The 12,557-nt window shown below is 46.0% G+C and overlaps 1 protein-coding gene across 1 annotated transcript; it reads left to right on the forward strand.

Annotated features, from left to right (window-relative positions):
* Positions 1-1,354: 1,354 nt before the first annotated feature.
* Positions 1,355-12,173, forward strand: IL1B (interleukin 1 beta). The gene is made up of 7 exons (XM_081156645.1): positions 1,355-1,419; positions 1,838-1,890; positions 2,390-2,441; positions 4,208-4,412; positions 8,526-8,684; positions 10,329-10,459; positions 11,412-12,173. Exons 2-7 carry the CDS (start codon positions 1,853-1,855, stop codon positions 11,622-11,624), a joined length of 798 nt encoding a protein of 265 aa, XP_081012771.1. The 5' UTR covers positions 1,355-1,419; positions 1,838-1,852; the 3' UTR covers positions 11,625-12,173.
* The last annotated feature ends 384 nt before the right edge of the window (positions 12,174-12,557 follow it).

The following is a 12,557-nucleotide window of genomic DNA, read 5'->3' on the forward strand; positions in this document are numbered from 1 at the left end:
CTCGTACCTTTTGCGACAGCATGGAGGGACCTGGAGGGTATTATGATCAGCAAAATAAGCCAATCAGAGAAAGACAAATACCACACGATCTCACTTATATGTGGAATCTAATGAACAAAAGCTGATAAACAATATATGTCCAGAGACATGGATGCATGGAGCAGACGGACAGATCTCGGTGGGGAATGGGAAGAGATTAACTAAAGAATTTATATACATCTATGCATAGCCTATGGACATAAACAATAGTATGGGGAAGGCCTGGGGTGGGGTAGGAGCTGGGTGGAGCAGGACAAATGGGAGAAAATGGGGGACATCTGTAATACTCTCAACAATAAAAATAAACTCTTTAAAAAAGAGCCAGAAGGCTGCTTGGAGAGAATCCATTTCTCTCCTGCCTCTAAAAGTCAGAGGCTCTCTCTCATGGACAGTGCACAGCAAGCACAGTAGCTGGCACACAGTAGACATGTGCTTATTTGAGTGAAAACACTGGTAATTTCCCACTCACCCACTCAGGCAGCAAACATTCACTGTCTGAGTTTGCAGGCCAGGCACTGTGGTAGACCCAGCATTAAAAGGGTTCACAGCCTCCTACGGGAACCAGATAAGTGAGCAAGGTTTCAAGTCAGTGCTGTAATAAGTGTGATAGTATAGATGTGCCAAAGCAGGTAGGGAAGGCCCGTTCCTAAACTCCAAGACCGGTTATGACCTAGTTACTCATATTCTAAAATGTGAGGGCTGCCCTGAGGCAGGCATTCCACTGGTATCTGAGTATCTGAGTTCAACAAAGTCTGGTGCATTTCTGTACACTAACAACAAAATATGTGCAAGAGAAGTCAAGAAGACAATCCCACTGACAATGGCATCAAAAACAATAAAGTACTTAGGAATCAATTTAACCAAGAAAGTGAAAGATCTGCACCCTGGAAACTATAAGACGTTGATGAGAGAAATTGAAAAGGAAATGGAAAGATATTCTGTGTTCACAGACTGGAAGAAGTAACGTTGTTAAAATATTCATTCTACCCAAAGCAATCTACGGATTCATTGTAATGCCTTCCAAAATTCCAATTAAAGCATTCTCTAACCTGGGAAAACCCCAGTTAATATTGACATATCCCGCATCATGGTTGTAGAAGATATTTATCTGCATGATAACACATGCGCATACAAGTCTCGGCTCATGGCCACTTTCCCTTCCATGGGCTTGAGAATTACCGTCTCCCAGAAGTTACCATCATCTGTTTTTTTTAACTTGGTTGCAACACCACTTAACCAAAGTGGAAATTTCTCATTTCCCCACTTCTGCTTTTGAAGGCCATAAAACTCTGAAGGAGAAACTGGCAGACAGCGTTCCTCTGCGAGGCACCACAGGCTAGTCGAGGACTCCGTTCTCTCCAGCTAGTCTTCATTGCTCGGGTATGACTTATTTTTTATGACAAGGTGCTAAGGGGTTTCTCTGTCTCTCCCCTTCTCTCTGTCCCCTTCTCTTCCTCTCTCCCTTGCTGCCTGGAGGCTGGGCTTTCTGCACAAATGCCAGGTGCATTGTTATGCTATGACTTGTGGAGGATTCTGGAAATGAATACTGCTTCGAGCAGCTGACGCCAGAGAGCTCAGCGTCGAAGCCTCTGCTCCAGATCTCCTAACAGATGCACGCCTGATGTGGGTTTGGTTTAGCAAATGTTTCCCTCTGGATCCAAAGGGAGGCTCTTTCATACATTGGTTGGTTCATTCAAAGATTGTTCCTTTGCTTGTTGGCCATGTACTAGGTGCTGAGGGAAACTCACCTATGGGCCTGGCACGGTGAGTGCTCACTCATGTCCCCCTCTTCACACAGGTGTCCAAAGCAGCCATGGCAGCGGTGCCTGGATTCGCCGGTGAAATGTACAGGTCAGTGGGGACACTGAGGCCAGCAGCGTGAGCAGGGCTCCCGTTCGAGAGTGTAGTGCTATCTGTGCTTGGAGACCAGATTTGTCCCCCAAACTGCACCTTTCAGTGGCAAACAGGGTTCCCAATGAACCTGGTTTAAATGCTGATTTTCCGCAAGTCCAGCCTTGGGGCCCACAGGCATCCAGATGCTTGCCTTCCTGCAGAAGGCGAGCGGGAAGGGAAGATGCCAGGTGGATGGCACAGGGCGAAGCTGGGCTTCAGTGAGAGGGAAAGCTCAGATTTTAACGGGGCTGGACATTGGGCCCCCTGATCCTGCAGGGAGCACCCATGCCCGACGTGCCTCCTGTGAGTCCCGTGCATGTCCCCGTGGAACTTGTCAGCTTCCAGCAACTGTGAGGGACATGCTGCTTATCCTGTCAACAGTAAAGATTGTTTTGCAGGAAGGAAAAACAACTTGTCTGGGAGATATAATTGAGCAGTGTCTCTGTTTTTATTCCAGTGGCCATGAGAACGACCTGGTCTTTGAGGCTGATGGTCCGCAACAAACTAAGGTGAGGCCGGGAGCTTAGCATCCAACCCATGGAGGGGCTCTGACTGGGAAAGGCTGAAGGAAGAGCCTTCTGGGCCACCTTGATCCTGCTGTGTTTTGCGATGGAATGACTTTCACGTCTTCCAGTAAGATGAGTGCAGGCTGTGCCGCATGGTGGCCTGGCCCCTGGGTGGCCCCTGCACCATGCCGTCACCCACTAAGGCTCGGTGATGGCGCCGTGCTGGCAGAGGGTGAGGGGCATGGCAGTGGGGATAGGTTTGCTGTGTAATGTCAGAAAGACAGCCAGGCTTCAATGCAAATTTTATTCTCCTTTTAAGAAAGGGGCTCAGCCTACATTACTCACTGGAGCCTAGTCCTGAGAGCCACAGGAGATGACTTTGGGTGTTAACTCGTCTGTTCCCCTTTGAGGTGGAATAGATCTTTGCTCCCTGGGGTGGAGTTAATGACAAGAGGTAGATGATGGAAACAAAAAGATGAATTGGGAGGTAAAAGAAAATCATTCACTTGTTTGACCTTGGACAAGTCATCTCACCCTTTTAGGTCTCACCTGAAATGCTTTAAAACCAGCATAACTGGTTTAGTCCTGCCCTGGATGGGACGTGGCTTCTCTGTCTGGCCCTTTGCCTCCCAGCAGCCTGGCTCTGCTGGGCAGGAACTTTTCTGCAGTCAGCATTCCTCTGAGCCATTAGAGGTCTCTTACACTCTCTCTCAAGCTTTTAAACCATTGTCATGCCTCAGGACAACCTCAGTAAGCCTCACTACAGTTACAGTTTCTCCAAACAACAACAAAGTGGTCACACACTTTACAAATAGTAGCCACTTTTAACATATTTGCAGAATGCATATGAAACAGTGTTCTGGAAAATGAACTTGTTTAGAATAATTAAAAACTTATTGAATTAGCATAGATGTATAGAAAATATTATGATCATCACTGACATAAAATTTTAAATGCATAGCATTAGAGTATTAGGGATACAACAAGGTGTAAAGTGTAAAAAGGGAGAAGTTTATGGCTAGTGGAGCAGCTGTAAAAAAGACACACAAGGGCCCTGGCTCAGTGGTTAGAACATTGTCCTGTGGACTGAATGGTTGCAGGTTCGATTCCTGGTGAAGGGCAGGGTTGCAGGTTCCTCTCCCCAGTCCAGGCATGTTCAGGAGGCAATCGATGTGTCTCTCTCACATCGATGTTTCTCTCTCTCTCCGCCCCCCTCCTCCCTCCCTTCTACCCTCTCTAGAAATCAATGGAGAAATTGTCCTCTGGTGAGGATTTAAAAAAAAAAAAAAAAAGATACACAAGGGCCCTGGCTGGTGTAGTTCAGTTGGTTGGGCGTCGCCCCATGCACCAAAAGGTTGCTGGTTCCAATCCCGATCAGGGCACATGCCTGAGTGCGGGCTCGATCCCTGGTGGGGGGCATGCAGGAGGCAGCCAATTGATGTTCTGTTCTCACATTCATGTTTCTCTTTCTCTCTCCCTTCCTCTCTCTAAAAATCAATAAAAATAGTCTTTTTTAAAAAAGATACACAAGGTACAAATGGGATTTATTCTAAAAGAATAGCATATCGGGCATCAGAAAGCCCCCATTCTGGCCTCTAACCTGCCTCCTGCCCTTGGTAAACCTCTTCATCTCTCTGGGCTTCAGAGAGACAAGAGTTTATCCTTAGAAGCTCAGTGACATCTAAGGCCCCTCCGAGGTCCCTGATGACACGATGGAAGCGCTCTGGCCTGACCACCCTAACAAGCTCGCTTTCCGGATCTTTCCACAGTGCTACTTTCAAGACCTGGACCTCAGCTCCCTGGAAAGCGGGGGCATCCAACTGAAAATCTCGCACCAGCTCAGCAGCTCGAGTTTCAGGCGGGCCGTGTCTGTGGTCATCGCCCTGGAGAAGCTGAGGAAATTTCCCGTTGTCTGCTCGCAGGACTTTCAGGACGACGACCTGAGGAGCCTCTTTTTTCTCATCTTTGTGGAAGGTATTTAATGAGAGCTGAGGGCAGGCAGGGGGTCGCTCATTTCCTTCTCAGAGTCCGTAACTCAGCAGTCAAAGCAGCTCCCCCAAAGCTGAAACCCTTGTGCGTGAGAAGGTCCACACGGAAACTCGACGAGACAAGCGCAGGGGGCCACAGGGCAGGCCAGGAAAGCTTGGTGACCCAGAGCAGCCACCCAGGATGGTCGGATTACAGATTGCTAACCAGGCAGGCAGGGCCTTCGAGTCCCAGGCTTATAGCCTCCTTAGCAAATGTCACTCTTTGCCTTAAGGAGCCCCATCCATTGCTCTTGTGCCCTAGAAGAACACACTTTTGAAATGTCAGAGTCATTTTCTTTTCCTCTGGCACCAAAGCAGGAGGCCACAGAACCGCTGATTGTCATTTCTTCCCCCCACGTACCATTTCTCTGTCTCTACGTGCTGTAAATGTTCATGATTAGTTATCCTGTACCCACCAACGTAAAGCAAGTATGTGCCTCTCCACTTTGTTTTTTATCTAATCACAGAGATGTCCCCGCTTTGCTTTCTCCTGCCTCCCTAGTCTACCACCAATGGATTTCATGTGACCCTCCTTACGTTTTTAATCTAATGCATAAAAGAAGCTGCAAAACTGCCATTCTCCAGAGCATTTTCTCAATTTATTGATATTGTGCTTCAGGCATGTCCTCAACATTTTAGCTCAGATCAATTCTTATAAAGCTACAGAATTGGACATTCTTTATTTGGCATAAGCCAACAGGATTCTAAATAAGCCCACCCAGACCACCCTGCGAACCCGGGCCTGGAGCTAGGGGCCAGCAGGGGCCCACTGAGCCCCACCGGCTCCCGCTTTGCATCAGGTGGACTTGGGTGAGTTTCCTATTGGAACTCTGGGCCTCCCTGTTGACTGAGGTCGCAGGTCCTGGCTTTATTTGAGATGCTCTTAGAAAACCCTTGAGGTAGCACTATAGGACAAGGGTTGAGGTAACCCAGGAACAAAAGAAAAATGAAAGACTGCTTTGATTTGTTTTTAAATTTATTTTTCAGTTATAACTGGCATAAAATATTATGTTAGTTTCAGGTGTACAGCATAGTGATTAGACATTTAAATACCTTATGAAGTGATCCCCCATAAGTCTCATACCCACCTGGCCCCATAAATAGTTATTGCAATATTTTTTACTACATTCCCTATGCTGTACTTTACATCCCTGTGACTGCCTTTATATCTGGCGATTTGTACTTCTTAATCCCTTCACCTTTTTCACCCATCTCCCCAATCCCCCTCCCATCTGGCAACCATCAGTTTGTTCTCTGTATCTATGCTTCTGTTTGTTCATTTATTTTGTTTTTTAGATTCCGCACATAAGTGAAATCTTATGGCATTTGTCTTTCTCTGACTTATTTCACTTAGCATAATACCCTCTAGGTCCACCCATGTTGTCACAAGTGGCAAGATTTCATTTTTTATGGCTGAGTAATATTCCATTGTATATAGGTACACAGCTTCTTTCTCCAGTTGTCTATCAGTGGACATCTAGGTTGCTTCCATGTGTTGGCCACCATGAATAATGCTGTAATGAACATAGGGGTATATATATCTTTTTAAATTAGTGTTTTGGATTCTTTTGGATACATACGCAGTAGTGGAATTGCTGGGTCATATAGTATTTCTATTCTGATTTTTTTTTAGGAACCTCCATACTGTTTCCCACAGTGGCTGCACCAGTCTGCATTCCCATCAACAATGCATGATGGTTCCTTTTCTCCACATCCTTGCCAACACTTGTTGTTTGTCAATTTATTGCTAATAGCCATTCTGATAGGTGTGAGACGATTTCTCACTGTGGTGGTTTTAATTTGCATTTCCCTGATGATGTTGAGCATCTTTCCATCTGTCCATTGGCCATCTGTATGTCTTCTTTGGAGAAGTGTCTATTCAGGTCCTTTGCCCATTTTTTAAATTGGATTGCTTGTCTGTTTGATGTTGACTGTATGAGTTTTTTATATATTTTGGATGTTAACCCCTTATTGGACGTATCTTTTGCAAATACCTGGGGGACTGCTTTTTAATTTTGACTTTTCATTGGAATTGTTTACTAAGTGTCTGAACAAAATCCTTGCTAGATAAATGAGATTCTGAATTCATTCAGCTTCAAAGAAAAGGGGCACTTAGTACCCCCCCCACACACACACACACCCCAACCCAAATCTCAGGTATTCTTAGGTAACTCAGGATCTTTGGAACTCTCAAGACACATAGTGGCCCATAGGGAATTCCAGCACATTGTAAGTAAATAATTGACTCATCTGGAGACATACACATGAAGGTTGGTTACCTGGGGTTCCAAGTCCTCCAGCTTATATTAGACAGCCATGGAGAAAAAAGAAGACACTAAGAGGATTTGAGCAACTCAGGGGATGACAGCCCCTTAGAGTTTAAGCCTTAAAGCAACACACTACAACCCACCACATGATATTCCTAGGATTTTGTTCAGACTCTGACGATCTCAAAAGAAAACTAAAATTGACATGGGAAATTGTGCCTCCAAGGCCAACAAGCCCCAAGGCACTCAGCCCCCATTAATGCTCCTGCAGGCTGTACGGATAATTCATACGGAGCCTTGATGGCAAGTACTTAGAGAAACAGGAAGATTTAACCGAAAGTGTTATCAGCTTAAGATGGCCAAAATGGGGCTCTTTTGACACCTCTAAATTAATTTTTTTGTGTGCTCAATTGGAAAAAGCTGGCTCCACAGTTAAAGTGAATGAATGGGAGGCTCACCTCAGTTGGCAAGTTGAAGCATTTCAGCAGTGCCCTTAACTTCTCCAGGAAGTCAGTAAGAAAAGTTTAGACTGCTTCTGAACTCAGGCAGGCATCCGAAGCTAGTCAATGCCAACACCCCATTTCTCCCCTCTCGATGCTCCGCATCCTTTGCTTTCTGTGCTTTCTCGTAAGGACTTGCCCTCCCTCCCTCCTCTCCCTTGTCTCTCCCCTACATTTCTTCCACCGTCACTCCCCAGTGGCCTAGAGGAAGCTGAGACTAGAAAGCCAGACCAGGATAAACTGTGAAAACCAGAAATATTGGCAGCTCCCTTTAGGGAAAAGCCAGTGCAGGCATGGGAAATCAGCAATGATATACATTCCTTGACTAGAACAGAATTAAAGAATCTAACTAAAGATTTCCCTGTTCATCTCCAAGACCTTGATGGGTTCATAAAGGAATCTGATTTAACTGTTAGAACGTAGGAAACTAGTAATTTGGCCAATCAATTATCTAAAAGTATCCAAAAGAAAAAGATAAAGCTACTAAAATCATGAATTTATAGCTCCAGCAATTAAGCAATCAGGTCAGACCTCACGACAGACCTTCTTGACAGGGGGAAGGAGAAGTCCGCTTTTATGGTAAAAAGCCAGGTCACCTTAAGGTGGACTGTAGAAAACTGAAATGGGGTTTAGAAAAACAAGAGAAACGGAAGCAAGCGTAGGGCTGCTCGGAGGATTCGGAGAGGGCATTTTCCCTTCTTTCCAATCCTTTAGGAGAAAATCGAAATGACCATAAAAGGGAAACTACAAAGGCCCTTTGGCTCTAATGCATACAAAAGGAACTGTTCATTCCCTGGAGCATTTTCTCAATCTGTTGATATCTCTTGCTTCCGGGCATGTCGTCAAATTCTTTGTTTAGATAAACTCTTATAAAGCTTTCTACTGATCTGAACATTCTTTCATCATTACCCTTTAAAGTATTAGGCTCATCAATGGGAGGAAAACAGGGAAACAGAGAAGCCTAGAAACCAAATTAATCACCTCTTTAGTTGAAACTATTCTCAAAATGAGACCTTGATAACTACTCACATTTGCAAATCACTCGGTCATTCTCAGAGTGCTTCCTCTTACGTTATCTCTTGCCCTTGTTGGGCCAGTGTTATTGGATGGCCACTTTACACAAGTCGCTCTATTGCTCCTCCATAGCAAGCAATAGTGCTGAAGCTTGAACCCCTCTCTTAAGGTGCCACGTCCAATGTTCTTACCCGCCCTGATTTCCTCCCCGTCGGGTTACAATTTCTTGAACCCACCCTTATTGTTTTGTACCTAAACCGCATGTGCTCCACATTTCAGAACCCATCACCTACTTGTATGGTGACAGTTACGAGTGTGATGCACTCCTGCAAACGCTGAACTGCACGCTCCGGGACGTACACCAGAAATCCCTGGTGCTGTCTGGACCGCATGAGCTGCAAGCTCTGCACCTGAATACACATGATACGAGCCAACAAGGTAACTGGGAAATCTTGATTCCCCTCCTGGCATCCTGGCAGCTTGCTAATCCTCCACATTGCCTTTCTTTCTTTCTTTCTTTCTCTTTCTTTCCTTCTTTCTTTCTTTCTTTCTTTCTTTCTTTCTTTCTTTCTTTCTTTCTTTCTTTCTTTCTTTCTTTCTCTCTCTCTCTCTCTCTCTCTCTCTCTCTCTCTCTCTCTCTCTCTCTCTCTCTTTCTTTCTTTCTTTCTTTCTTTCCTCACCTGAGGATATTTTCTCCATTGCTTTCCAGAGAGAATGGAAGGGGGACAGAAAGAGAGAGAGAGAGAAACGTCAGTGTGAGAGAGACACATAGATTGGTTGCCTTCTGCTCACCCACCCACCAGGGCCGGAGATTGAGCCTGCAACCAAGGTACATGCCCTTGGCTGGACTCAAACCCAGGACCCTTCAGTCCGCAGGCCGACCCTCTTAACCACTGAGCCAAACCAGCTAGGGCAGTCCTCCACATTTTCAACAAAGTAGAACATTGAGGCAAATTATCAACATCAGTGAAAAGAGCATGTCATATAAAAGACATATAAGCTTTTGTTTGGGTCCCAGCAATGACACCAGGTTGATTGCCTTAGCACATTCATTTTCCAGCAAGAGATGTAACTGAGAAATTAGACTGCTCAAGCACACCTAGGACCGTGGTCCAGCCAAGTCATTTATCAACAGTACAATATCAGTGCTTCCATTAGAAAGGGGTCATATGATGGACATGATCCAACTGCCTGCGGGCTCTTTTTTCCTGTTGTTGAGGTTGAAAGTAGAATGGTGGAGAGATAATGTGTCTTTCTCATTCCCAGCCCTGCCCCTGTGCCCTTAACATCCTTCCCACCCAACACCAGATGAGTCCTTATAGGGAAATTTCAGTGACAAGCAGGAACTTTTATCTCTCTGCTGTAACTGGCAAATCTTCCAAGTCTGGGGAGCCCATTAGTTGTGGGATCTGCCTGGCACCCTGCCACCACGGCTCAACCCTGTGTGCAGGGATGTGACCAAGGGAGCAGCTGAAAGGAACAGCCTGTTCTTTTCCAGGGCTGCTGACCTCAGACAGAGGTATCCCTGGGAGAAGCTTTCTGCTCTCAGCCAGGCCAGAACAATCCTGTTTCTTTAGAACTGAGTTGTGAACATGATCTTGGGGCCTCCAAGAGAAACGGTTGTGACTAAGGAAGATTAAAATGAGTGTCTGTCCTTGCAGCCGCTTTCCCCAACTAAGCCTCTCCTCACGCAAATTCTTCCCATTGGTTGCTCTGCCCAGTTTCTCTTGGGAGCCCAGCTTGACTTCTTTCCTTGCCTTTCACACTGATCAAATTATTCTGCTCACAAGGATGGGCCCATCACTGGCCATTGACAAGATAGCTTCCTTCCTTCATTCAGTTTTTTTTTAATTAGACCCCCTAATTCTTCACTACTACTGTAATGAGGTTCTGTGAAGCCCCCAGACCTTCTCTGGGAAAAATTGGAATCAACCAATGGACTCTGCTTTGGTCCGTGAGAAATCATAGGGAGTTTCCACAGAAGAGGCTAAATTGTACGAGTCCTGGGCTTGAGGTCCACCGGTGGGGCCAACCCTGCCCTGCTGTGCATCCCTGACCACAAGGGCCCTCTTCTTTCCCCAGTGGTGTTCTGCATGAGCTTCGTGCCAGGAGACGAGAATATCGACAAGATACCTGTGGCCTTGGGCATCAAGGAAAAGAACCTGTACCTGTCTTGTGTGATGAAAGACAAGAAGCCCATTCTGCAGCTGGAGGTGAGTGAGCACCAGCGGCTGAAAGCCCTTCTCAACTCCCCTGACGCTCCCCTAGCCGTCACTGCCTTCCAAGACAACCGCCTTCTCCCCACCAGGAAACCCGGGAGCAGATCTACTTGACAATTTTGTGGAACTGTAAATACATTTAATGTAATTGTTAAATGCATGCAACTTTTTTTTTATTTTAAATATATCTTTTTTGATTTCAGAGAGAGGAAGGGAGAGGGAGAGAGAGAGAGATAGAAACACCAATGATGAGACAGAGTCATTAATAGGCTGCCTACTGTACGCCCCCGACTGGGGATCGAGCCCACAGCCCGGGCATGTGCCCTGACCGGGAATCAAACCCCGATCTCCTGGATCCTAGGTCGATGCTCAACCGCTGAGCCACGCCCGGCCAGGCTAAGTGCATGCAACTTTCACTTCCACCGCAGAAAATTAAATCACTTCGCTGATGTTATTATGTCCTTTCACTGCTATCACCCAACAGATGATACAGTGTCAGGGTTGCTCCAGTCATTAGATGTCTCCTGTTGCCATCTGCACTCTACTCCCAAAATCACAGTCTCTCCCACCCTCCAGATTTCCCAGCTAAAGCTCCATTTCCAAGTTGAAGTCATTCTAGCCAAGGCCATTAAAAAAATAATTAAAAAAAAAACAACACAGCAAAAGTCCCTGGAAACTAAGTATTCCTAGAAGCTTTAACCTACTTTTCACTTTTTAAAAAATGCCCACCTATACATTATGCTCCCCATCACTTGACACTCAGTTTCAGACACGGATAAGAGCTCCTTCAGTCGCCACATGGAAAGCGGGGGTCACAGAGATAACTTGGGCGTCGGGCTCCTGGTCCTGGCTCTTCGGTTTCCTCCCTCATTGACCCAGAGAACGGCTTTACCAGAATGTCTGTGCTCCTTCCCTCACAAAAACTCTTGCTTCTGTTTTGCTGCAGACATTAGACCCCAACTCTCAGTCAAAGAAGAAGATAGACAAGAGATTTGTCTTCAACAAGACAGAAATCAAGGACAAGGTCGAATTTGAGTCTGCCCTGTACCCCAACTGGTACATCAGCACCTCGCAAGAGGAAAGGATGCCCGTCTTCCTGGGAAGTAGCAGAGGTGGCCAGGATATAACTGACTTCACCATGGAAATCCTGCCTAGCTGAAGAGACCTGTACCCAGAGCACCCACGTGTGCTCAGTAACCCCGGGGCTGCAGAAGGGGTACAGAAGGCTCTGAACATGGTGGCAGGCTGCACTTCATTGTTGTCTAGTCAATGCCCAGCTGCTTTCCTCACATTAATGCTAAGAAGACCACCAGCCAGGAGAAGCAGCCCTCTCCTCCCGGGGCCAATCCTCAGGCCCCTGTGCTCAGCCAGGCCTCTCTCTCCTCTCTGCTCCCACAAAGCCAGCCTGGCAGAAGCCACTGTACATTTGGTTCAAAGAAACTCTCTGTCCTTTGCACCCAGCTTCCGATAAGCAACCACTTAAACTATATATTTATTTATTGATGGGTTCGTTTATTTAATTTAGTTCAAGAAGGCCAAGGAACCCAGTCTTCAATATCTAAGAATCCAGTGTGATTGGAATGAGTGTACTGTCTTTATATCTAGTCCCTTCTCCAGGTTGAATAAGCTCAGATTATTTTAATAGGAATATTTGTGAATGAAGAAGTAAGATCACACTGCTTCAATAATTCTGAAATAAATTTTACTGAAGAAAAAAAAAATTGTTCCCATGTGGTGATTGACTTTTCTTGGATCTGACACAGACAGGGGCAGATAGGCCATGGGAGCCTGGCTGGGGAGCTGGCAGCCTGCTCCTCGCTGAGTGCCGCCAAGTACCTGGAAACACCCCTGACCAGCAGGCCGCCTCCCACCCATCCCCTTCATTTCTGTTTTCAACAAAAGGATATTCAGTGCAAAACCTTGACCTGAAAACAGGGACTAAAGGTTGTGGAAACGGCTGCCGACAATTTCTCTGTTCATTTACTCAACATTTATAAAGCAAATGCTATGTACTAGGGGCTGGGAGCACAGAAGCAAGAAAGGTAAGGCATTCCTGCTTGGACAGGAGAGGTGAGACGCAGAAGCAAAGTGA

Source organism: Miniopterus schreibersii (genome assembly GCF_964146895.1).
Source record: "Miniopterus schreibersii genome assembly, chromosome: 13".
In the NCBI taxonomy this organism is placed as follows: domain Eukaryota; kingdom Metazoa; phylum Chordata; class Mammalia; order Chiroptera; family Miniopteridae; genus Miniopterus; species Miniopterus schreibersii.

Excerpts from the sequence above, each read along its gene's own strand:
- IL1B (XM_081156645.1), top strand. The coding sequence starts at position 1,853 with ATGGCAGCGGTGCCTGGATTCGCCGGTGAAATGTACAG. Across the intron at positions 4,413-8,525 it reads TTTTCTCATCTTTGTGGAAG|AACCCATCACCTACTTGTAT; the intron begins GTATTTAATGAG and ends TCCACATTTCAG. Across the intron at positions 8,685-10,328 it reads ACATGATACGAGCCAACAAG|TGGTGTTCTGCATGAGCTTC; the intron begins GTAACTGGGAAA and ends TTCTTTCCCCAG.